Below are 22,488 nucleotides of genomic sequence, written 5' to 3'. Positions count from 1 at the left end.
GGGGAAGGCATGAGAGGAGCCAACCATGCCAGTCACATTCTTGGTATGGGAACACCAACAGGTTTGTCCTGTGCAGTGTGGGAACGTGTTGCTTTTTCATGGAGTGAGAGGTCCCCTCATGTGCCTCTGAATGTTTAACTCATCAGCACAGGATGTGTTTTCATTCTGGGGATGGGTAGGGTATAGATAGGCCAGAGGAGAGAGGAGGTGGAGCAGGTCCATGGCAGAAGCAGAACAAGCCCAGGTTACCCTGTGGCCCTGCAGACCTCCCCAAGTGTTGACTCAGGGGTGCAGTCTGGGACAGACTTAAAAATTTGCATTGAGGGTCTACAGGATCCAGCCACAGGTGAATAATAGAAACACAAATGGTTTGCCTCCCATCAGCCCCAGCAAGGAGAAATCAAATCCAATTAATCAGATGTATAATGTTTGAACCCAGGCAGTCCCTAACACCAAGCATCTGGCAGGAGAGACAGGATCCATGTGTATTTGCCATCTTTGCCACAGCAACACAGGGAAAGTTCCTGTTTTGCAACCTCAGCACTCCCCTCCAAGGGGCTCTGTATTTTGCCTTGCACTCCCAAATTCCACGTGAGCCCTCGAGGGATGGGGGTCAGGGGGATCCAGGCTCAGCACTTCTTGCAGCTCTCTTCTGTGTGCCAGGGGCCTGCCCTCCATGCAGGAGTTTTTTTGCTGATGCATGTACTGTTTTCATTTGCCAGAAAGGAGCTAAAAACTAGGAGCCTATTTCTTGGCAAAAGTGTCTCTCCAGTCAGCCAGCAGTGACCTGAGCTCTGGAGGATGGAAAGGAGGGTCTGACACTTCTGTGCTGCCTGTCACCTGATTAGAAACAAATTGGCATTAACCTCACCCTTACGTAGGATGGACACAAATGCCAGGACACAGAAAGCATGAGGGCTGTTTACAGTGGAAATGTCAGAGTATCTCAGTCCTGCAGGATACACAAATGGCTGCTGCTCCCACCCAGGCACAAACTATAAATCCTGCAGAAAGGGTTCTACCTCTTCTCTCCCAACACCGCACGTGGTCCATCATCAAACTCCTTGGACTCACTAAATTTACCTTCCTAAGAATGATAAACCTGCCCCTAAGTAAAGGCCCTTGAGAAAGTTTCAGCCTTAGGAGAAGGATTTTGAGAGTGCTGTGCTCAGATAAGCAATCTGTGCTGAATCCTAACTAGAACATCTCATGGGCACACTCACGGTAATTATTATATAAGAAATAGTTTAATATGAGATTAAGTTCCTCTGTATGAGATTAAGTATCCTTTGTACTCCACAGACAAAGTACGAGGCAGCCAAGGAAACAGAGGAGCTTTATAATTGTCTCATGTTCACACACATGACTGCTACTGCTGCTCAGCTCTTAAATAGCACAACACAAACCCTAAGTTAGAATTCCCTGTGCACCCTGTTCTTCCATTAACTTCTCTATGCAAGGAATGCAGGATTGAACACCATCACGCAGGGCCAAGCCAGTGTCCTTCCCATGCTCTCTGCTTACTGGGAACTCCTTGAAAGGCTCAGACTGAAATCTCTTACTGTACTGAAGCAAATACTGTTGCTCATGAAAACAGGCTGCACACACTGCTTTGTTTTTGTAGGGTTGCTAGGGAGCACTGTTACTATTATTGATTTTTTTAAGGCTCTGAACTACTTATCAAAACAAGTTATTCCACGCACACCAGAGGCAATGAAGTCTGGTTCCCCACAGCTTTGTGTCCTTCGTCCCTGAACTTTCATTGCCAGTGCAATGGCCCCTCCCTCTCCCAAAAGCCGGGATCTCCCTCCCATATCTCCCTTCTGCTTGGCAGAGCAAGAGGGAGCAGAAGCAATAGCTGGGTCAAAACTGTAAACTTGTTTATTGGCTGGCTGGGACCTACAAACAGTGGCTGATTGCTAAATTCGGCCTATCTTACTCTCACTGGGGGATTAATATTGGACTTTCTCTACTATCCAGTCATCAGTTTTCATAAAATTTGTAAGAACTCGTTCTCTCTGCGATTTGATGAATTTACCTGAAAATTGGCCAAAAGCTTTTTCTGAGGAGAAAGGGAGCACTGGATAGGCAGGCAGTCAAGCTGTACAATACAGAAATCAGGCTGAAAGCACATACAGTAAGGAACTACCTAGATTTTGCAACCAAATACACAGGAAAAAAAAGAAACAAAACCACCTCATTAAGTCCCAGATACACCGTATCATATTTGTAACTGCATCTGATAATGATTCTTCTTGCACAGACTATTTAACGAACACACCTTGGACCTGGCAAGTGTGACTGACAGGACACTGATGTGATGAATATTCACACATCGGGATGTTGCAATTTTAATGACACAGAAACCATTAAAATGCCAGGGTCCAGAGTGCAAAGCAAATGGAAAAGGCCTGAGAAACCCAAGCTTTGCACCTTTTCTACAAGGCGAGATAAGTAGCCTTCACTTTCTCAGTTTTCCTTTCAAAGGACCTTTTTGAGAAAATTTCTCATGGTTGCTAACAAACACTCAGCTGCACCAGCCTTAGCAACACAGGGAGAGCGTGGGTGTGACGCACCTGCGAACACACCGCGATCGGGGCTCGGTGTACGTGCGTGTTAACAAGGATTGCTGCACCGAGGATGGTGCACGTGGGTGCACAGACCCAGAGGCAGCAAGGCCAGTGCACCCGACCTACTCATCTGGTCACCTTTGCAACCCAGCACGTGAGTCAATGTGGAAATAAGCACGCCCAGGAGGAAGCAGGGATGTGCAAACACACATCCCAAAGTCACACACTGGTTGAGGTGGGCAGGAACCTCTGGAGGTCATCTGGTCCAAGGTCCTACTCAAGCAGAGCCACCCAGAGCCAGGTGCCTGAGACAATATCCAGGCAGTTTTTCTGAATCTCAAAGGATGGAGAGTCTACAAACCCTTGGGCACCCCATTCCAGTGCTTCCCAATGTTCCAACAGACCTTTTTGTGGTTTTAAGTGTGTCCACTCCCTCTTGTCCTGCCACTGGGAATCAGTGCAAAGAGCCAGGCTCTGTCTTCTTTACTCCCTCCCTTCAGGTATTTGAAGACAAGAGAATGGACTACTATCATTTGGGTTGGAAAAGACCTCCAGGATCATCGAGTCCAACCTTTGACCAATCCCCACCTTGTCAATTGGACCAGAGCACTGAGTGCCATGTTCATTTGTACCTTGAACACCTCCAGGGATGGCGGCTCCACCACCTCCCTGGGTAGCACCTTACAATGTTAGAAAATCCTTCCAGTGAAGAAATTCCTCCTGATGTCCAACCTGAACCTCCCTTGCCACAACTTGTGACTCATTTCCTCTTGTCCTGTCCCTCGTTCCCTGGAAGCAGAGCCCAACTCCCACCTGGCTCCACCCTCATGTCAGGGTGTTGGAAAGAGTGAGAAGGTCCCCCCTGAGCCTCCTTTTCTCCAGGCTGAGCCCCCCAGCTCCCTCAATGATGAGATCCCCTCTGGACCTTCTCTTCTCCACAGAGAACAGTCCCAGCTCTCAGTTTCTGCTCACAGGAGAGCTGCTCCAGCACCTTAATCATCTCAGTGGCCCTTCATTGCCCTCCCTCCAGTAGTTCCACATCTCTCTTGTCCTGGGGAGCCCAGGATTGAACACAATACTCCAGACATGCTTATGAACATAATCCAGTGTTCCTAAGAACTGCCAAGGGGGACAGCACCACCAGCAGTGTGACAGGCATTTGGGTTTGGGAATGCATCCTTCCTAAACTAGGAGACTTCCTTCTCATTGCCTTCCTGCTCAGATGTGACTCTAGGATGAGCAGCCTCAGGTGAGGAGGACTTTGGTGACAAGGAAAAGAGAAAAGGAACCAGGACCTGGAAATGCACTGGCCTTCAGAGCAGGGCTGTGCACCATTCCCAGGCTCTCAAGACAGGGCTGAGGCAAGCAAGGACAAAGCAGCAGCTCTTAGATCAGTATCTCAAAGAGGTCTTCAAACATTACTACTCATCAACAACTTAGAGGAGTTTCATCTCGTGTGAACAGCTCACTCCCCAGAGTCCCACTGCATTCAGTAAGATTATGTTTATATTGAAGAAGGCTTTTTATTGACTCCTTTCTCCCAAATAATTGATAAGCTCCTCCTGCCATCCCCACTTCGATCAGCTTCAACCCCTGTTGTGCGCCCAAGGTCTGGTCTAATTCCAGCCCATCTCATTATCTAAAGAATGAGGAGCAGGTGGTGTTTACAGGACTTGCCACAAGAAACTGGATTTCTGCACAAAGAGCACAACTTTGAAGACCACACTGGGAAACAAAACTCATTCAGGGCAAACACAATTCAGCTGTATTTAATGATGTACCTCTTCGCTGTCTTATTCCTATTCCATTTCTTTTTCCTCCTTCTTTCCCATTCTTTCTCTCCTTCCTTGTTGTCTTTTTGTTTCCTGAAAGATGGAATCAGCATCCACTGAAGTCAGGGAGGAAGCTTCCTCAGCCTTCAGTGGTGTTTGAAACTTTTCAAACCTTCTGATGTCTCCTTCCCAGGTAGCAAATCACCTCAGTGAGTTTCACCATGTCCAGTATGTGAAGAACATTAAACCAGAGAACAAAATGAAAGGCATGAGGGATTATCTGGGCCAATCTCTCTGATGCAGTTCAGACTTTTTTCCCAGGATTAAAAAAATTAAGGACTGTAATATGCCAGGATGGATTCAGGAAGGTTTCAGGAAACCACAGATGAAGCATCTTTGAAGGCTGAACTTGAGCTTTTCAATCAACTTGATGAAGAGTGGAGAGGGTGGAATACTGTGACTGCACTTGGTTTTGGTGTTAAAGAGGAGGTGACTCCACCACCTCCCTGAGCAGCCCCTTCCAATGTCTGACAACCCTTTCAATGAAGACATTCCTCCTGATGTCCAGCCTCAACCTTCCCTTGCATGATCTGAGGTCATTTACTTTTGTCCTGCCACTTGTTTCTGGGGGAAGAGGCCGATCTGCACTTTGATACACTCTCATTTCAGGTTGTTTTAGAGGGTGATAAGGTCTCCCCTGAACCTCCTTTTCTCCAGGCTAAACACCCTCAGCCACTCCTCCTCATATGACTCACTCCTAATTCAGAATTAGCTCCTAATTTCAGGGTTTGCAGAGCAGCCCCCACAGCCCTCCCCACTTCACAGATGCTCACAGTGTGAGCCACAACACATCCCAACCTCTCCAAGCACAGTGGAGACCCAAACCCTGAACTTAACCCCCGTTCTGCTTTCCAGTTGCTGCTAGGATTTGCCAAGCTTTCCATTCAGCCATGCTCAGCTTGAAATTAGGCTCTGTGCTAAGCACTGTGGGAAGCTGCAATGGAACAAAATGGACTACAAGGTTGTCGGACTTATTTTTCACTCCTTACATTAACTAATTAGCTTTCTTCCTCATTAAAGTCCCTTCAAGCATATCAATTACCCAGCTCTGATGGCAAGGACGGTACAATAGCCCTCAGTGCAATCAGATGAGTTGGAATTCAGCACAGCAGACCAACAGGGTGGAGGATTGGGTTACCCGTGTGTCAGCAAAAGGGCATTATTCTCCTGACCTCCCTTTTGCAACAAGAGCTGAATGGTAGTTAGGAGAGGGGAGAGGAAATGCCAGCAAAATAGCAAAATAAGCATCTTCCAAGGAGCTGCAAGGGGAAACCAGCTCTGTGACAAAAGACAAGAGGAATATTTAAACATCGGTCTAAAATTAGGGCAGCCTAAAACTTGGCCTCTGTCTTCTTTTGTTTCTATCTAATGGGAGCAGCCTTGCAATTGCTGTCTTGGTTAAAACAATTCCATCTCTCCCCTCTAGGAAAATGGAGACAATGGTGAAGACAAGGGATCTGTCTTAGCGGCGCCTCTGCTCTCAGAAGTCGTGGCCCAGCGCTGCCCCACAACAAACGTGCTTATCCCAGCAACAGCAGATTTCCATAGGTAAATTTAGGGTCAGCCTCAGTTTTTCCAAGCCATTTTGCCCGCTGTTTGCCACAGGAATATCCTATTTGTGAATTGCTGCTGTTGACTGGGTTCTCTGCATTGTCCTGTACCTGAGCTGCACGTTCCCCATCTGCCAGAGACCGCCACAGCTCTGCTTTCCTCCAGCGCAAACGATTTCTTGAGCACCCACAAAAAAGAGGCAACAGCACTGACACTGTATCTGTTCATCTTAAACCACCACATTCAGTTGGGCACGGGGATGAAGATGCATTGCTCCGTGCAGCTGAATACTTAAAAGCACCGAGACAATAAGAATGCATTAAACTTTTATCTCCAGTGCTACAGCTACAATAAGCAATCAAAGAAATTGCCACTCTCCCAGGGCTCTGGATTGCCTAAAGGAAACTAACTTTTGTCTCTGTGTGTGTGTGTATGAGGAAAGATGGATAAAAGGATCTCAAATACCAGCTGCAGTGTGTTTGGCTACTTTGCATTAGTCAAATGATGAGCACTGCACAAAGCTTGAGCAAAGGCAGTTTAATGCAGTCATATACGGGCAGGAAGAAATAAGACATTTTTCACTCCAAAGATTTCATGATCAAGCCCAGTTTTTGGCTGGTTTGGTTTTTGGATGGTGTTTTTTTTTCCCAAACGTGCTTTTATAGGAGAAAATTACTAACCTGATATTCTTTTCAGAGCCACGTTCTGAAAATAAACGCCTTTGCAGAAGTCTGACTTTCCCATGATACAACATTTGGGGGCCTGGATGTCACTACCAGACTGGTATAACTCATCTTTCCATCAGCAGTAGCAATAGCAGGATTATCGAATCACAGTATAGTTTTTAACACTATAACAAATGAATTTAAAAGCTCTCATAAAAACTGTACATGTTCTTCTTCAATTTACTCTCTGGTCATTTTAATGATGTAGAAATTTCATTTCTCATGAAATATCCACAAACTGGCCACTTTCCTCATGAAATATGCATGAATTATAGAATTCCTTATGCTCTTGAGAAAACAAACCACTTTAATCTGAGAAAATTCTCCATTTTATAATGTCAGAATGTTTTATTTTCCTTTTTTTGACTCAGAACCAGGTTGGTTTCAGAAAAGGAGGTGCTTGACACGTTCCAGGCTTTTAATGTGAAGGGAAACACTGTTTAAAAAAAAAAAAAAAAAAAAAAACAGAACCAACACACATCTCAAAACCTGATATAGATAATTCCAAAGCAAATCTTTGCTTTTCAAATGTTGTCTTGTTGTTTATTTTCCCACAACCCTATAATGGGCAAAACTCCCTAGTAAGAAATCATAGTATTTAAATAACTTTCTGTTTTCAACCCACTTTGTTTCTTGGTTTCACATTCCTCTGTGTATGTTTTTGCTGTACTGCAGATAAAACCATGTGAGTACCAACGAGGTATTTGCTACAAGAACTATAACAGCCTTCTCTCCAGTTTGATTAATATAGCTCTATGAAAAAAAAATCCCCCATCACGCCGTATGTACAATTGTCTCACTCACAATAGCACCTTTCAGCAAAGAACCTGCATGACCTTTACTAAGAAGCAGTGTTATGCTTCACAGTGTGTCAAAAATATACTTTGCAGAGTATTAAAAATAACCTTTTTGAGAGGCCCTTGATGTTTAAAGCCAGGTTGGAGAGAGCTCTGAGCAACCTGGTCTAGTGGAAGGTGTCCCTGCCCATGGCAGGGGCTTGGAACAAGATAAGCTTTAAGGTCCCATCCAATCAACCCATTCTGTGATTCTACAGAAAATAACCTTTTTATATATATATCCAGTATGAAGCATTTTTATTTCAGACTTTCACTGGAAGCTTTAGGCTTGAGAAGTGTCAGGGGCTTTGCAAATTAATCAAATGAACCCCAAAGTATTTCACCTGGGCAGCCAGACACTGATGTGCCTCAAGAGCAAACACACTGGGAAGTGTTTCTTCTGTGAGCTGCCTTAGGCCCCACAATGAGTAAAGGCAGGACTAGGGGTGGCCTCTCAAATCCCAGGTAAGGGAACAGCCAAGGGTCAAACCATGGCCATGGCCAGACACAATGTTCAGGGCACCCCAGGCTCCACATCAGGTGCAGTTGTTCACACAAAGGATGAGAATTCACAGCTATAAACTCCTCACAGCAGGCAGGTTTTCCTTTAGGGCTTTAAGCATTTCCAGCTCTGCCGATATCTCCCTCAGTTTGGGATTTCTGTAGGAACTTGGGCTGTTACACACACCTTTTCTTTGCATTCTTTCATTGCTTTCCAGTTCCAGAAAGATATCAAAGTAACATCCTCTCACCTCATCCCCAAAATATCAAGGGGGTATTTTAAAATTAGAGGCACAGAAACATTTCCCTTTGCAAATGGAACAGCCGTGTGAAAAAGGAGTGTCTCTCCTTCTCATAATGGGAAGGGGTGAGGAGGGTAGGACACACAGGCCTAAAATTAAAGCCTCAGGAAGAAGATTTCATGAAGAAATGTGCTTTTTTTTTTTTCCTTGAGAATAAGCAGCATCTTCCTGAGACCCATCATTTTGATTCACTGTTTCACGTGTAAATAATTTACCAGGCTAAAAGGTCAAGAGCTGCAGGTCCTTAGAGAAGGGAACAAAAGTGCAAGCTGTAAATAAGGGACAAGTAACTTATGTGGAGCATAAAATGTGTTATGAGGTTACACATAGATATATATATGCACAAATCCACATAGAAATAGGCTAAATCACAGCTCCAGAATCACAGACAGAGGCATAAATAACCTCTACTCCATGTTTGCCTCCCCTTGAACTTGACTGGGGAGCAGGAAGTAAAGCGAATATGATCTTTTGGGATAGAAATTACACTTTTAAATTAGATCCACGATGCCCAGATGTACCACTGATGGATGCATGAAACAGAGGGGCAAAAGAAATTAATTTTCAACCTCCTCATTTTCATCTTTTCATCCTCTAATGTCAGGGTAATTGCTCCTCTACTCCTGGATGTGACAGAGTCTAGTCCTTGCTTCTCTTCAGAAGGTAAGGGAACAGCTGGTTTCCTTTCTGACACCAGTGTATTCCCCATCAGCTGTCAGGCAGCATTAGGTCCCTAAATGCTCACAGCATGTCACGCTTTCCTCATGCTCAGAAACTCTAAATGTGGGGCTTCGTTCCCCAGTTTGAGGAAGGAGAGTGCAAGGAGAAGAAAAGGGTCAAACCCTGTTCAGCTTCAAAACTACAGAGAATTCCAGGGAAGGAATTCTGGAAAGACAAAGGAGTAGAAGTAAGCAAAGGACCACTGACGATCACAGTATGTTATCCTGACACAGATATTCAAGTGGAAAGATCAGAAATAAGCAGCACTTTGTCCCACACACATCACTCCTCACAGTGGTTTTTATAGCAGTACTGCCCTCAATAGTAAAATCTGCGGTATGGAAAATTTCTCAGGCTCAGTCAAGAAAGGTAAATACTGCAACTTGGAGAAACAGGATTTTGTCCAGCAGTTTGCACAGATAGCCCAGGTTTTTGGTTTTACTCCCATCTGACACTACATTCCAGAGCAATCACCACCAGCTCATTTCACCACCAAAAAGCCAGGCCTGTATTTCCCTGCCTAGTGGGGCAGTTACTGAATTCATCAGCTTAATTGGCGTTTTTAATAAACATTTATAAAACATGTGAAAACTTCAAGTGGAAGCCAATTATTCCAACGGATTATATTACACGGATACAGTCCAAGGTTTCATTGGATGATCTAGTTCGGAAAATTACCCCCTTCTGCATATATGGCAATAATGTTTATATTATTTTTCCCACATGCTTTTAGTCTTTCATAATAATGGAAACAATGATATAAGAACGAACAACTGACATTTCTGTTTGAGGACACAGCATGAATCTCCTCTGAAGACCTCTGCAGCAGCTCTGCTTTACAAACATATTTTCCTTTGGTGCTTGGAGATACTTTGAGCTCCAAATCATTTCAATTACAAGACAGAAACCACCAAGAATATAGAGAATAAAACACCACCCTGAATTGAACACAAATTCTGTTTACCTCCATCTCTGTTATAGCACCAGCTACTTCTGTATTATGCATATGCATACACACACAGAGATGTATTTACATACAAAATAAACTAGTGTATAAATTGCAATATACTGTTTCAGAAATACAGTGATTCAGAAAGTGTGTCATATATACAGCATATGTTCCATGGATAATATGTTGCCCAGCACAAATACACATTTTCTTCCAGGGCTCTGGATCCTCTGGAAGGTTGGAAGTCCTGGTGCATGGTGCACATTCTTTAGGGGAGAATTACGGGCTGAGGAACATTCCTGCAGCTTCTCAACTCTTTCAATAATTTGCCACCTGTGTAGCCAAGCTGTTCGTTCTGTAAATCTACAGTTTCTAAGACCTCTGACACTTCCTGTGGCTGCCAAAGAAAGCTCAGTGCAGCACTGACCCCGATCCATCCACACACCCGGCAAACACGGATTTAACTAGCTCAAAGTCTGAAGCAAAGATTAAACAGCGAGTTTGGAACTGCTGACACCAAATGGACCAAACTCAAGCACACATTTCCTCTGCTTCAGCAGTTCCTGTGCTGCTCTTGTTACCACCACAGTGCAGAGTACAAGGGTTGTATTCCTGAATACAGGAATACAAACAGGCTTCCCAGGGCAGTGGTCACAGCCCCAAGGCTGACAGAGTTTGGGAAGTGTTTGGACAACACTCTGAGGCACATGATGGGATTATTGGGGTGTTCTGTGCAGGGCCAGGAGTTGGACTCGATGATCCCCATGGGTCCCCTCCAGCTCAGGATATTCTGTGTGAAAGGAACAGAATCTGAGCTCCTGCAAAACAAAACAAAACTGGGCAAACTTGGCCCAAGGCCAGTAGGCATTGCTGGAATGCTCCTAACAGAGAAGAGCAAATTTAGCCCTCGCTGCCACTGCTGCTGGATTCACCTTGGTTTACAGTCAGCTCCTTCTAAACCACACGTTACAGTTCTCATGCACAGATGTATCAGGGCAGTATCTGGGTTGCAAACACACCAGGGAAAAAGCTCACCTGCTAATAACAGCAAACCAGATTTGGGGCTGTGCTGCTGGAGGTCCCAGAGCAGGGAGGAAGGGAAGCAGCTTCCACAGCTCCTACCCAGGAGCAGCTGGTTTTTGTGTAGCACAAGCTACTACAGCTGCTTTGATATCAACTCTGCCTTCAGCAGCCTTAAAAAACAACCTCAAAAATCATCTCATTCCACTCCCCTGCCATGGGCAGGGACACCTTCTACTAGACCAGGTTGCTCAGAGCCCCATCCAACCTGGCCTTGGACACTTGCAGAGATGGGGCAGCCACAGTTTCTCTGGGCAAGTGAAGGAGGTAATGATGAAACTTAGCTCTGATGTCACTTTCCATAGTAAACAATTGACCTGCTTGCCCTACCAAACCAAAAACACACAATCAATAGAAAATCACGGTCCCTCTTCAGTGCTCTGTGGCCTAGTCTGCCAAGAAAACCAGAACTATTGCTACAACACTACAAACTTTCAGTTAAAATGGCCAGAGTTCAGTATTTTATTGCTAAAGATCTGGTGTGTGTGTGTTGATAGAGGCAGTGGGAGTGTGTGAACACACAGGTTCACCCTCCACCTCCACAGTGATCCCTGTGGTAATTCCATCTGTGTTTCAGCACAGACAGTGCCTGGCCACAGCCACCTCTTCCAGGTTTCTCCATCTATTCACTGGCAAGGACAAAGCTGGTAGAAACTAGACTCAGTAACTGGCTTCTAATTTTGTGGCCAGAGGTTGCCAGGACAGAGAAGAGAAAACTGCCAACTATGTCTCCTCCAAACAGTCTGGATCTTTTAACAAGGACATGGGAGCTGAAAGTGGAAAACCTCAAGAGAGGGAAATGAATCTTCTCCTCTTCCCAGCCACAGTGATCGCTTCAGAGAATCCTAAATCATTTAGGCTGGAAAAGACCTCTGTGACCTCAAGTCCAACCTGTGGCCCATCACCACCTTGTCAGCCAGACCAGAGCGCTGAGTGCCACATCCAGTTGTTCCTTGAACACCTCCATGGATGGGGACTCCACCACCTCCCTGGGCAGCCCCTTCCAGTGCCTGGCCACCCTTTCCACGAAGGAATCTGTGTAATAAAGGACATTGTATCTTAACAAGCAAAATCCAATGGTGCTGCATGAAACATGGTTCACCAGATACTCTAACACGTTGGCTCTTTCTGCCTCTCCAGCAACTATTCCTGAACATTGGAGATGGGCAGAATCAAACCAGGCCTGGTATCAGGCCAAAGCACAGACAGTGATAGAAATCTGGTCTCCACTGCCCAGGAAGGGAACAAACTCCATGTCCACAGAGGGGTAACACAGAACACACCTCACAGCAGTAATTGCACTTCCACAGGCTTAATGAAAATGAGAAGCTTGGGGGGAGAGGGACCCAAATGAGTGTCAGCCCTGAGAAAAGCACAGGCAGGATTCTACTGCTGGGTATTCCACATGGTGGGCACCAGCCTGCCCACTACACACCCCTTCCAAGACCTTCTGGATCACAATGGTGAGTTCTCAGGGATAGCTCTGAGGAACAGAAAGGACTTGAGCACCCATGAAACCAGACTTCATTTTTTGGAACAACTCCATTTTGTCGGCCAATTGCAAAGACCATGAACTCTTTGTAGGCAGCTGTAGCAGTGGGGGACTTTTTCCCTGTGATATCAGAATTTCCATGGAAAGAGGTGCTGGCTTACAGATCTTGTGATTGTAGTGACAGGAGGGGGTGAAGAACGAGGGCTAAGAAAGGAGGAAACCTGCCAGGCAGTGGTGGCAAGCACTGACAAAAAAAGGACTGACCTCTGGCTCTGGTCATCTGTGATAGAAATTGTGATTCTGGTCCTTTACAAACTGAAATTACAATTGATTATCTCCATCTCCCTGGTCAGCTAAAGGAATCATTTCGGGGAATTGTAGCACAGGAAAATAAGATGAAAAATCATTGCTTTGATTATTGTTTTTTTCTAATAACTTTCTACACCATTTTTTTTTGTCTATTTCACCTAAAATAACCTTTCTCCCTAAGCTTTACAAGTTTGCTTCCCCCTGCAGCCTAAGCATTTACCCCATCATGAGAACTGCATCTTCAAAGCAGCAGCAAACAGGTAAGATTTCTCCCTTCCTGAGTCTGAACTGTGCAAAATGCCTAAAGCTTTCCTTGAGGGCATGGATACAGGGAGAGTTCACAGATCTCATCAATTTTGTACTAGAGATCTGATGCAAGGAGAGGTTCACAGTTCTCCTCCCTGGGGGACAGCCTGCTTTATCTAAGACACCACAGTTTAATATGCTCACTGTGTGCTGTGATGTTGGGCAAAAATACCCTGATAAAAGAGATTAAATGCTCTGGTTTTGTTCTTCTCCCTGCTATAGATCTCAAAACCATTAAACACTGCGTGACCTCAACCCACAGCTTGTAAGCAGAACCAATGAACCCTCATTATTCCTTATAACTACCTGGTTTACCCCTTGCTCTGTGCCCTAAAACACCAATTGATAAGTCCCTTTGTGCCATCCTAAGAAACACATCACTGCATCCACCTACAGATAAAGAGAGACCTCACACAGGGACTTGGAGCAGTGATTTGCTCCTACAGCAGGATCAGCTCTAGCAACGAGGCAGTTCCAGACAAGCTGGGAGACATCCTGGGTACAAGAGGTTTCACTAAGGCTTTACCTCTCCTGCACCACGGATGCTCTCAGCTTCCTTCAGCAATTTGTTAATCGTGAGGAATTTTCACTTGTGGCCGTCCCCAGTAAACCCCGGGCTGGATTCTCCTGAGTGCCCCGTGCTGCTGAGGGACTGGCTGTGCCTCTGAGGTCGCTGACTCCCAGCCTTTCAGCGGGAAGGAGCCACCCCAGGACAGCAGGAAATCCGCGCAGAAAACATCCACCTTCTGCGAGGGTCCCAAGAGAGGGACCATCCCTCTGCCTTCCGCTGCTGGTTTCCTAATGAGGCTAAAAATCAATTAATTACGTCTCTGCCTCGCGGGCTGACAGCGGAGGAGTAACCGGGAGGCACCGGGACAGGGATGGGGACCGGGATGGGGACGGGGACCGGGACCGCGGCCGCCGGGTGCCCTCTGCCGGGACCGCCGCGCCGCTTCTCCGGTCCCTGCCCGTGCCCCGGGCAGCAGCCACCGGCTGGGAACAGTGACAGGACACGAGGGAACAGCTGGAGCTGTGTCAGGGGAGGGTTAGGTTGGATATTGGGAAAAGGTTCATCCCCCAGAGGGTGGTCGGGCACTGAACAGGCTCCCCAGGGCAGTGGTCACAGCCCCAAGGCTGACAGAGGCTCAAGGAGTATTTGGACAATGCTCTTAGGGACAGGGTGGGATTGTTGGGGTGTCCTGTGCAGGGCCAGGAGCTGGAATCTGATGATCCTTGTGGGTCCCTTCCAACTGAGGATATTCTGTGGTCTCCCACAGTCCCTGCCTGCAGGAGGAGCCAGGGCCATAAAAGCTACTGAACTAGGAGGTGCAGGGTCCTGCGGGATCTCTGCCCTATCAAAAGCATTCCCATGCTGGGTGGAGAAGTCTCCAGAGTGTCCTGTCGATGCTGTCACGTGTGCAGCATCAGCACGGGGCTCAAACAAGCACCCCCGGGGGTCCCACTGGGGCAGGGCACTTCCATTAATTCCATGAACGCATTCCTGCTCGGGGTTATCTCCCCATGCAAGGGCAGCGCCTGCCCCAGCGCGATGCCAGTGGACTGTGCTGGCGTGAGCTGGTCACAAGCGGTGAGAAGGGAGGTCTGCTGGCAGCTGTCAGGCAGGAATGTGATTCCAGGGATGCTTCTGAGGCCCTGGGTGAGTCGTGGGGGTTTTGTACCCGACCTGAGATAAGTAACAGAGAGCAGTGACAGTGACCAGGCATCCGGCAGAGGGACAAGTTTTCCGCTGCAGAAGGAGCTCGTGTGTCTCCCCAAAACACAGCAGTCATCTGAGGTGCTGCTGTCAGCACGGAACATGGGCTCTGTACATGCTGCCAACTTGTCCCTCCTCTTTTCTCAAAACTTCCCTGTGAGGGTGGGGAGGCCCTGGCACAGGTTGGCCAGGGAAGCTGTGGCTGCCCCATGGCTGGAAGTGTCCAAGGCCAGGCTGGACAGGGCTTGGAGCAACCTGGGATAGTGGAAGATGTCCCTGAACATGGCAGGGAGGTGGAATGAGATGGTCTTTAAGGTCCCTTCCAACCCAATCCACTCCCTGATTCCATGATTCTGGCAGCTCACACCTCTGCCCAGAGCTGCTTTGTTTTAGTCAGGGAGAGCAGGACAAGGCATTGTATGTAACATGTTGCTCATTCACCAGTCTACAAAGAGACAGGAGAGGCTGCAGCCGTGCAGGCATCTCTGTGGAGGATGGACCTTTACATTCACGCACAACTTGTCCTCCTGCATTAGGATGGGAATATCCTAATGAGCTCAATTATCCTGTACAGTGTGATTAGGACTTCTGTGGTCCTTGTGGGTCCCTTCCAGCTCGGGATATTCCATAGTTCTCTTATTCTCATGTGTTGAATTTGCACCCTGCAGCTCATGGGTGTGATCACAGTGATAAATGACAGTGATGGCTCAGCACACACAACCCTTGCTCAAGGCAATCCCTTCTCCCACACTGGTGTCCAGGAGGCCTCTGCTGCTGCCCTTCCTTTGTGTGGCAAATGAAACTCTGGTCACAATGGAAATACAGGATAATTCCTCACAAACTGGTATTTTTTTCTGAATTTACACAAGTGCTGCGCTCACTATGGCACAGAAACCACACTGGAGTCACAACCTGTCTGAAAACACACTGCCATATCCCGATATCCCGGCTGATAACCCTCTGGGACAGGGCATCCCTAACCCTCCAGCTGCACATCTGGAGCATCTGTGCGATGCTGAGGTGCACCTGGGCCCTCCGGTGGGCTGACCCTGCCCCGTAAGGACACGGGGAGCAGAGCCCTGCGTGCCCAAGGCTCTGTGACCGCCCTGGCCGGGCTATCCCGGCATCCCCATCCCCACCGTTCCCGCACAGCCGCCGGTGCCGCTCGCCAGGCCCGGTGCGAACTACAACTCCCATGATGCCTCGCAACAACAATAACGCTCCCGCCCGCGGCCTAGCGGGTCCGCGCCGCGCTGCACGCCGGGATTTGTAGTTCACCGCTGCCGCTCCGCCGCCCGCGGTCCGTGACGCGCCCGCCGCGGAGGACTCGCCTCCCCGTGATGCTCCGCGCCGCGGTGACGCGCGCGGGACGCGCCGGCGGCGCGGGGCGCGGGCCATGTCGGAGAGCGGCGGCGGCGGCGGGGCCGCCCCGGGCGGGGGCGGCGGGGGCGGCGCGGGGGCCGCGGGGCCCGGACCCACCGACCCGGCCTCGCTGCCCCCCGGAGACCCGCAGCTCATCGCCATCATCGTGGAGCAGCTCAAGAGCCGCGGCCTCTTCGACGGCTTCCGCCGGGACTGCCTGGCCGACGTGGACACCAAGGTACGGCTGGGCCGGGGAACCCCCGCGGGTCCCGCACTCGGGGGCCGCCCTCTCTGTCCGCGGCGTTTCGTGACCCCCACCCGAGGAGATCCCAGCTTGGAGCAATACCCACACCCCAGCGGAGGAACAGGCCCGAGAACAGGCTCGGCCTTTCATGTCCCAGCCCAGGCCTTATTAGGAGAAGAGTTTCCCATAAGAACACTTTTTAGCCTATATTTTCACTATTCCTGTATTATCAGTGTTCCTATATTCCCAGTATTCCTATATTTCTGGTACTCATTCCTACATTTCCAGTTTTCAAACCCACTTTTCTCTAACGAGACTCAGACTGTTCTGTTTCTCAGACACGAGTTCTCTGACACTGATTTGTTCTCAGCCACCACGTGAACCCCCGAGCATTTGTTGGCCGCACGAAGTTGGGTTGTTCACAGTTGTCCTGTCAAAATTCAGCACTTGTTCGATTTTGCTTTCCCCAGACTTTTTACCCTTTCAGCAAGAGCTCCATCCTGGGAGCTGCAGGCATCATCCAGGCCCAGCACCCGGCACAAAACCATTCCTGGAGCTGTCAGGTCACCTGCAGAGCAGCTTTGTCAGTGCTGCCCAGGACAGACACTGCACCTCTGTCAGCAGCCCATCATCCCATGTGCACATCAGACCCTGAAATATAAATGTCACCCTTTTGTCCTTTCCTTGCATCCAGGATGTGGATGTTCCTGTGTATTCATATGGGTTTGTTACTTAAATTCCTGTTAAGTGCAATTAAGTTCCCTCAGATAAAACTCAAATAATTATCTCCTTATTCTCATGATTCTTATATATATATATATATATATATATTCTTCTCTGTTAGTGCTACAGAAGGAAATAATTCAAGTTCTTCATTAGGGACAATATTGCTCAGTCAGTTTCCTAGGAATTCTGGGATGGAGGGTTTCCAGACAGTAAGAACTTTGCTTAAACAACTCCTGTCTGCACAGTTTTCATTTCACTGAGTAATACCATGAGCAGACAACAATTTAAAAACCAATCTATCCAGATATTTGAATTATTGTAACAACACTCTGACTGTTCTGTGCCAGTTGTGTTCTCAGGCAAAACAAGATTCTCTTTGTTTGGAGAGTGAAAGGAGGGAGAATATAGACAACAGAGCAGTCTGTATGTGACAACAGACGAATTGTGAAGGGCCCTGGCAGGACATGTTCTGAGGTATTTCAGCTGTTTAACTGGATTTATTTTGCTTTTTTTTTTTTTTTTTAGCCAGCCTATCAAAATTTGAGGCAGAAAGTCGACAACTTTGTATCGACCCACCTGGACAAACAGGAGTGGAACCCAGCCATGAACAAGAACCAGCTGCGGAACGGGCTGAGGCAGAGCGTGATTCAGTAAGTGAGCACAGTCTGTGAAGTGACAGTGGAGCTCTTGGATAAGTAACACGTCCCCTAAGCCAAGTAAGGGCTTGCAGAATTGAGCTTTTCACAAGGCTTTCTGTCGTGTTCTGAGTTTCGTTGTAAGAGTGGATGCAGTCTCAGAATGCTTTATCTGCAGTTGGTATTTTTGAGTGGTGAAGTGTTTGTATTTGCTGTCCAGCCAAATTATCGCTGCAGTAGCCAATGCTGTGCCTGATGTACTGAGCTGAATGACCTTGATCTTTATCTTCAGAAAAGGGAAGAGGCTTTAAAGAAGGAATGCTGAAGATGCCAGAGTCTTGTGTGTGTAGACTCCAGCCACTGTCAGGCAGGAATCACAGTGCACCAGCCCAATCTCTTGCAGCAGAGAGAAGCTTTTGTACAGCTATTTAAGATACTACATTGAGGGCCACCAAGATGATCAGAGGGATGGAACACCTCTCCTACAAGGAAAGGCTGAGAGAATTGGGGTTGTTCAGCCTGGAAGAGAGAAGGTTCTGGGGTGACCCAATTGTGGCCTTCCAGTACCTGAAGGGGGCCTGCAAGAAAGATGGAGAGAGACTTCATACAAGGGTTTGCAGTGACAGGACAAGTCACATTCAGACTGACAGAGGGTGGGGTTAGGTTGGACATGAGGAAAAAATTCTTTACTGTGAGGGTGGTGAGGCCCTGGTACAGGTTGCCCAGAGAAGTTGTGGCTGCCCCATCCCTGGACGTGTCCAAGGCCAGGTTGGACAGGGCTTGGAGCAACCTGGTCTAGTGCAAGCTGTCCCTGCCCGTGTCAGGGAGGTGGAACGATGATCGTTAAGGTCCTTTCAACCAAAACCATTGTGGGATTCTATGGTTGATTTCCAGCACGAAATCAGGGAAAGCCAGGGTAAACTGCTGCTGAAAGAATTAGGTTTAGTATCTCTTGCTGCTGCCTCCTGGCAGTCTGGAGTATGAGCTTTGGCTTATTAGATGGAGAAAACTTTTACCATAAAGGCGGGGAGAGAGACAATTGAGAACTCGTTCATGGCATTTTTGCTTCTAAGGAAAACTAACAGAATCTTTGTCTCAATGCTTGCTCTTATTTCATGTTACTCTACCACAAGAAGGAAGTGGACAGTTGAAAGTTGTTATATCAGAGGGCCTGTGATGAGAAGAGTGTAAAGTGCTCTTAAACAGGCCATTAGGGTAAAGAGTGTACCCAGTACTGGGGAGTCTGAAGGGTCCCTGTCGCTCTTGGAGTTGCCAGGCTGAGCCCTCAGGGAGTCCAGATGTGTTTCATGCATGTACAGGTGTGCTGTCACCTGCAGGTGACACGATGTGCCCTGACCCTGCACCCTCTCCCTCACCAGCATTCACAGCCTTAACAGTCCTGTGGCTCCTTTTCCCAGTGCCAGGCAACATCTCCATTTCCTGTCCCCTGCTCCCTTGCAGACATGACTTAAGCCTTCTAGACAGCCCGTGCCCCACAATCCAGGAGTCTGACGCAGCCCCTGAAGTCATAAGTCACTTCAATTACCAGTGTTCAGTCCAGAAACTTTGCTGTGTGCTCAATGTCTTGTTTTTGTAATTAATACCCATCTGTCTAGACTAACAGTTACAAGGAGCGAGTGACAGTCCTGTTACTAGGGGGCAGGGCCCTTCTCCCTCCAGTCAGCCAAAGAAAAGACTGTGCTCTCACCTGCCCTCCTCCTCAGAATAGCTTGTTTCTCTTGTTTGTGCCAAAATGTGTTTGTTTGCTTTCATGTTGGCCTCATTTCCACATGAGCCCTGTTAAAAGTGGCCCTTGTCCAACGTGTCATTTAAGTACCTGGGAGACCAGATGTGAGTTGTTAATTCTGTAGGGAGCAGTGAGAGGGGGTGAGGGGAAATAGGTGATTGAAACAACTCCCTGTTAAGGATCTACTGAGTAGGCTGCAGTTCTCACCATGTTAATGCTAATTGCAGTTGACAGGAGGGCTCTGGAGAATTACTGGAGGAGATCGGGGAGAAGTTTTTCTGAGGAGCTGAATGACTTCTTTGTCTTTGTTCAAGGTCAGGAATGCTGGAAGCTGGAGTGGACAGAATTATTTCTCAGGTGGTGGATCCAAAACTAAACCACATCTTCAGGCCCCAGATAGAGAGGGCGATTCATGAATTTTTGGCTGCACAAAAGAAAGAGGAAAGTGTGCCAGCTCCTCCTCCAGAGCCTGAGAATAAGGATCCTCCTGCTCCATCTCAGGATGCCTCCTAAAGGTCTTGTATCTCTGCACTTACTGCTTACGTTTTTCATGTACCTCATCTCTATATAGTGCAAGATAGAGGAGTCATTGGTTCTCCCTGGCTTGGCAGGGAGGACACTTTGATCAGCAGCGTGTTGTCAATGTCACACAGTCATCTGAGCTGCTCCCACTGAAGTGTCTGCTAAAAATACACTAGGACTGAAGACATAGGTATGATGTAAAACAGCTATCAAGGAACACTGTAGACTCTGCCAGTGCTGATTTTGGATCAGGCCAAAAGGCCTTTTATTCCAGTAAAGCACATCCAAAAAAAAAAAAAAAAGGCATATCCAGCAGCGATTGGCTTGGAATTGGCTCATTAGCCTTCAGAACTATATCAAATGGATTAAAAATATATATCCTTTACTGAAACACAGCCAAAAGTAGAGTGGTGACAAGTTGTTGTGCTTTAGCATTGAAAGGTTTAGATATCTCTTCTTTAGAACATACACTGGAGTGTTGAATTGTTAGTGACTGAAATAGTCTCCAGTGGAGTAAGGGTAACATCTCTGGGGATGAATAAGTTCATTCCAAATTAACTGGTTTAAATAGAGCAACCTGTCTCTTTCCAGCTGAAAGGACTGAGGGTGCCTTTGTTGCAAACAAGTTCATTCTGGCTTTTGTGATTAAAATAACTCTAGGGGCCTCAGGAGGCCATAATTGCTACTCTGTCTTAGCACAAATGACTGTGTGCCCATCTTTGCTAAGGCCCTGGATCTAAATGTTGGTTTTAATATTGAGGCCTGTATGCACACTACTGAGGAACCACTATCTTGATGGGAAATTCCAATCTGCAGCTTTGCTGGGGAACTTAAAGCCATACTGCATGAAAGGAAGTTAATTGTGAATTGTTCCATCTGCCAGGCCTTCTGAAAGCAAAAATATAAGGAATAAGTAACTTACAATAGCTGTTCTAATGCTTGGAATTACTAGAGCAACTAGCATGGGGTTTAGCTCAATAGTATAAGTTTTAAGTACCTGTAGTGTCATCCTGAGTTATTTACCTTTCACTTGCAGCTTTAATTTCTGAGATCTTTGCATTTGTGTGGGTCAAGTAGTTCAAAAGTCCATTATAGCCCTCAGCAAAGCACAGCTGTTAATATATTCCAGCCTGTCCAGATGCAGTGACTTGTACCTGTACGTCCTCTAAACTCTCTTTCTTTTTTCCTCACAGGGAGTTCTGATACTGAGCAGCTGCAGTTGCAACACGCCCTGTTAGATTGGCAATGGATTACTGTTCCCTTTGGTGCAGGACTGCTGCCTGCCAAAGATGAATAACCCTTATCAAACCTGTGGGAAGGCACTGAAATGGTGAAACTCAGGTGCACCTGGAGTTCTGTGTGCAGAGGCACAGCCAAAGTGTGAAGATATTTTTGCTGTGAACTGCAGAGAGCAGCATCTATTCATTAGTCTTGGGGGTGGGAAGGAAAAGGGAGTTAATTGGCTGTTGTCTGGAGGGGGTAGGGAAGTGGTTTGAGGTGATACTGATAGCATGAAGAAAGGAAAGAGGTTTTGGGGTGGGATATTCAAGTAAGAGCTGTCAGAGGCCCTTGGATACAAGCCAGATGAGAGGAAGCATCTTGCACCTCGGCTGCATAACACGGCATTGAGTAGCAGATGCCAAGTCAGGTGTAACTGCCTGCTTTAGGAAGGACATTTCCTGTTTAAAACTGGAAATAAAGCTTCAGGATCAATTATCTTGATAACCTCTGTTGCATCACAGGAACACGTTTACAGTTGGCTATGACTGTAGCTGATTTAACTCTTATTTCCTAGGTAGCTCTGGGAAGCAAAGGGCACCAGAGCAGATGATCAGCTTGAAAGACTTGTCTTTCCCGTGAAATTTCTCAGGTGCCTAGTGGAAACTGTCCTATGCTTTCAGCTTGAATGCATGCAGTGTCCTCTGGATGACAGTCAAATAGAGAATGTGATCAACTATTCTGCCAGCAAATGTCCACACCTTTTTGCAATAAAATATTTCAAAAAGCACCTCTTGAGCCCTGGCTTTCTCATATTTCTTTTTTTTTCCTTAAGGAAAAACTACTTAAAGAAATCCCAGAGTCCTGATTACTGGAACCCCAGTGAAGGTGTGACCTTACACAGTTCATGGGTTAATGCAGATTTAACAATGTGGGCTGGTTTCATATCATGAAATAAGATGGTTATTAGTATTCCTTTCCATATAAGATGTCTCAAAAAAATCTAAAATATCATGAAGGCTGTATGAGTAAAGGACTTAATGTTGATTTGGTGGTTAAAGACTGCTCTCCAAATCAGTAGTAGATGTTTTTCCTTAGAGCCTTAAGGACAGCTCTTGGCAGAAAAAGATGAACCTCCTTGATAGGG

The 22,488-nt window shown here is 47.0% G+C and overlaps 1 protein-coding gene and 1 long non-coding RNA gene across 3 annotated transcripts in view; both read left to right on the top strand.

Annotated features, from left to right (window-relative positions):
- LOC126638554 (uncharacterized) overlaps positions 1-22,488 on the top strand; it is a 1,011,613-nt gene that overhangs the window by 228,418 nt on the left and 760,707 nt on the right. The window contains exon 1 of one of the 2 annotated variants that reach the window (XR_007628627.1): positions 7,632-7,652. The exons of the other annotated variant lie outside the window; for it this stretch is intronic. This is a non-coding gene — a long non-coding RNA (uncharacterized LOC126638554). Of the gene's footprint in view, positions 1-7,631; positions 7,653-22,488 lie in introns of those variants that run through there. 2 annotated transcript variants of the gene reach the window in all.
- Positions 16,254-22,131, top strand: BOD1 (biorientation of chromosomes in cell division 1). Its single transcript, XM_050312523.1, has 4 exons — positions 16,254-16,487; positions 17,745-17,869; positions 19,916-20,116; positions 21,317-22,131. Exons 1-3 carry the CDS (start codon positions 16,284-16,286, stop codon positions 20,112-20,114), a joined length of 528 nt encoding a protein of 175 aa, XP_050168480.1. The 5' UTR covers positions 16,254-16,283; the 3' UTR covers positions 20,115-20,116; positions 21,317-22,131.

Source organism: Myiozetetes cayanensis, unplaced genomic scaffold (genome assembly GCF_022539395.1).
Source record: "Myiozetetes cayanensis isolate MyiCay16 unplaced genomic scaffold, myiCay2020 scf17, whole genome shotgun sequence".
Lineage (NCBI taxonomy): Eukaryota > Metazoa > Chordata > Aves > Passeriformes > Tyrannidae > Myiozetetes > Myiozetetes cayanensis.
Note: the sequence above shows the minus strand (reverse complement) of the source record. Positions and strands in the feature narration are given on the sequence as shown.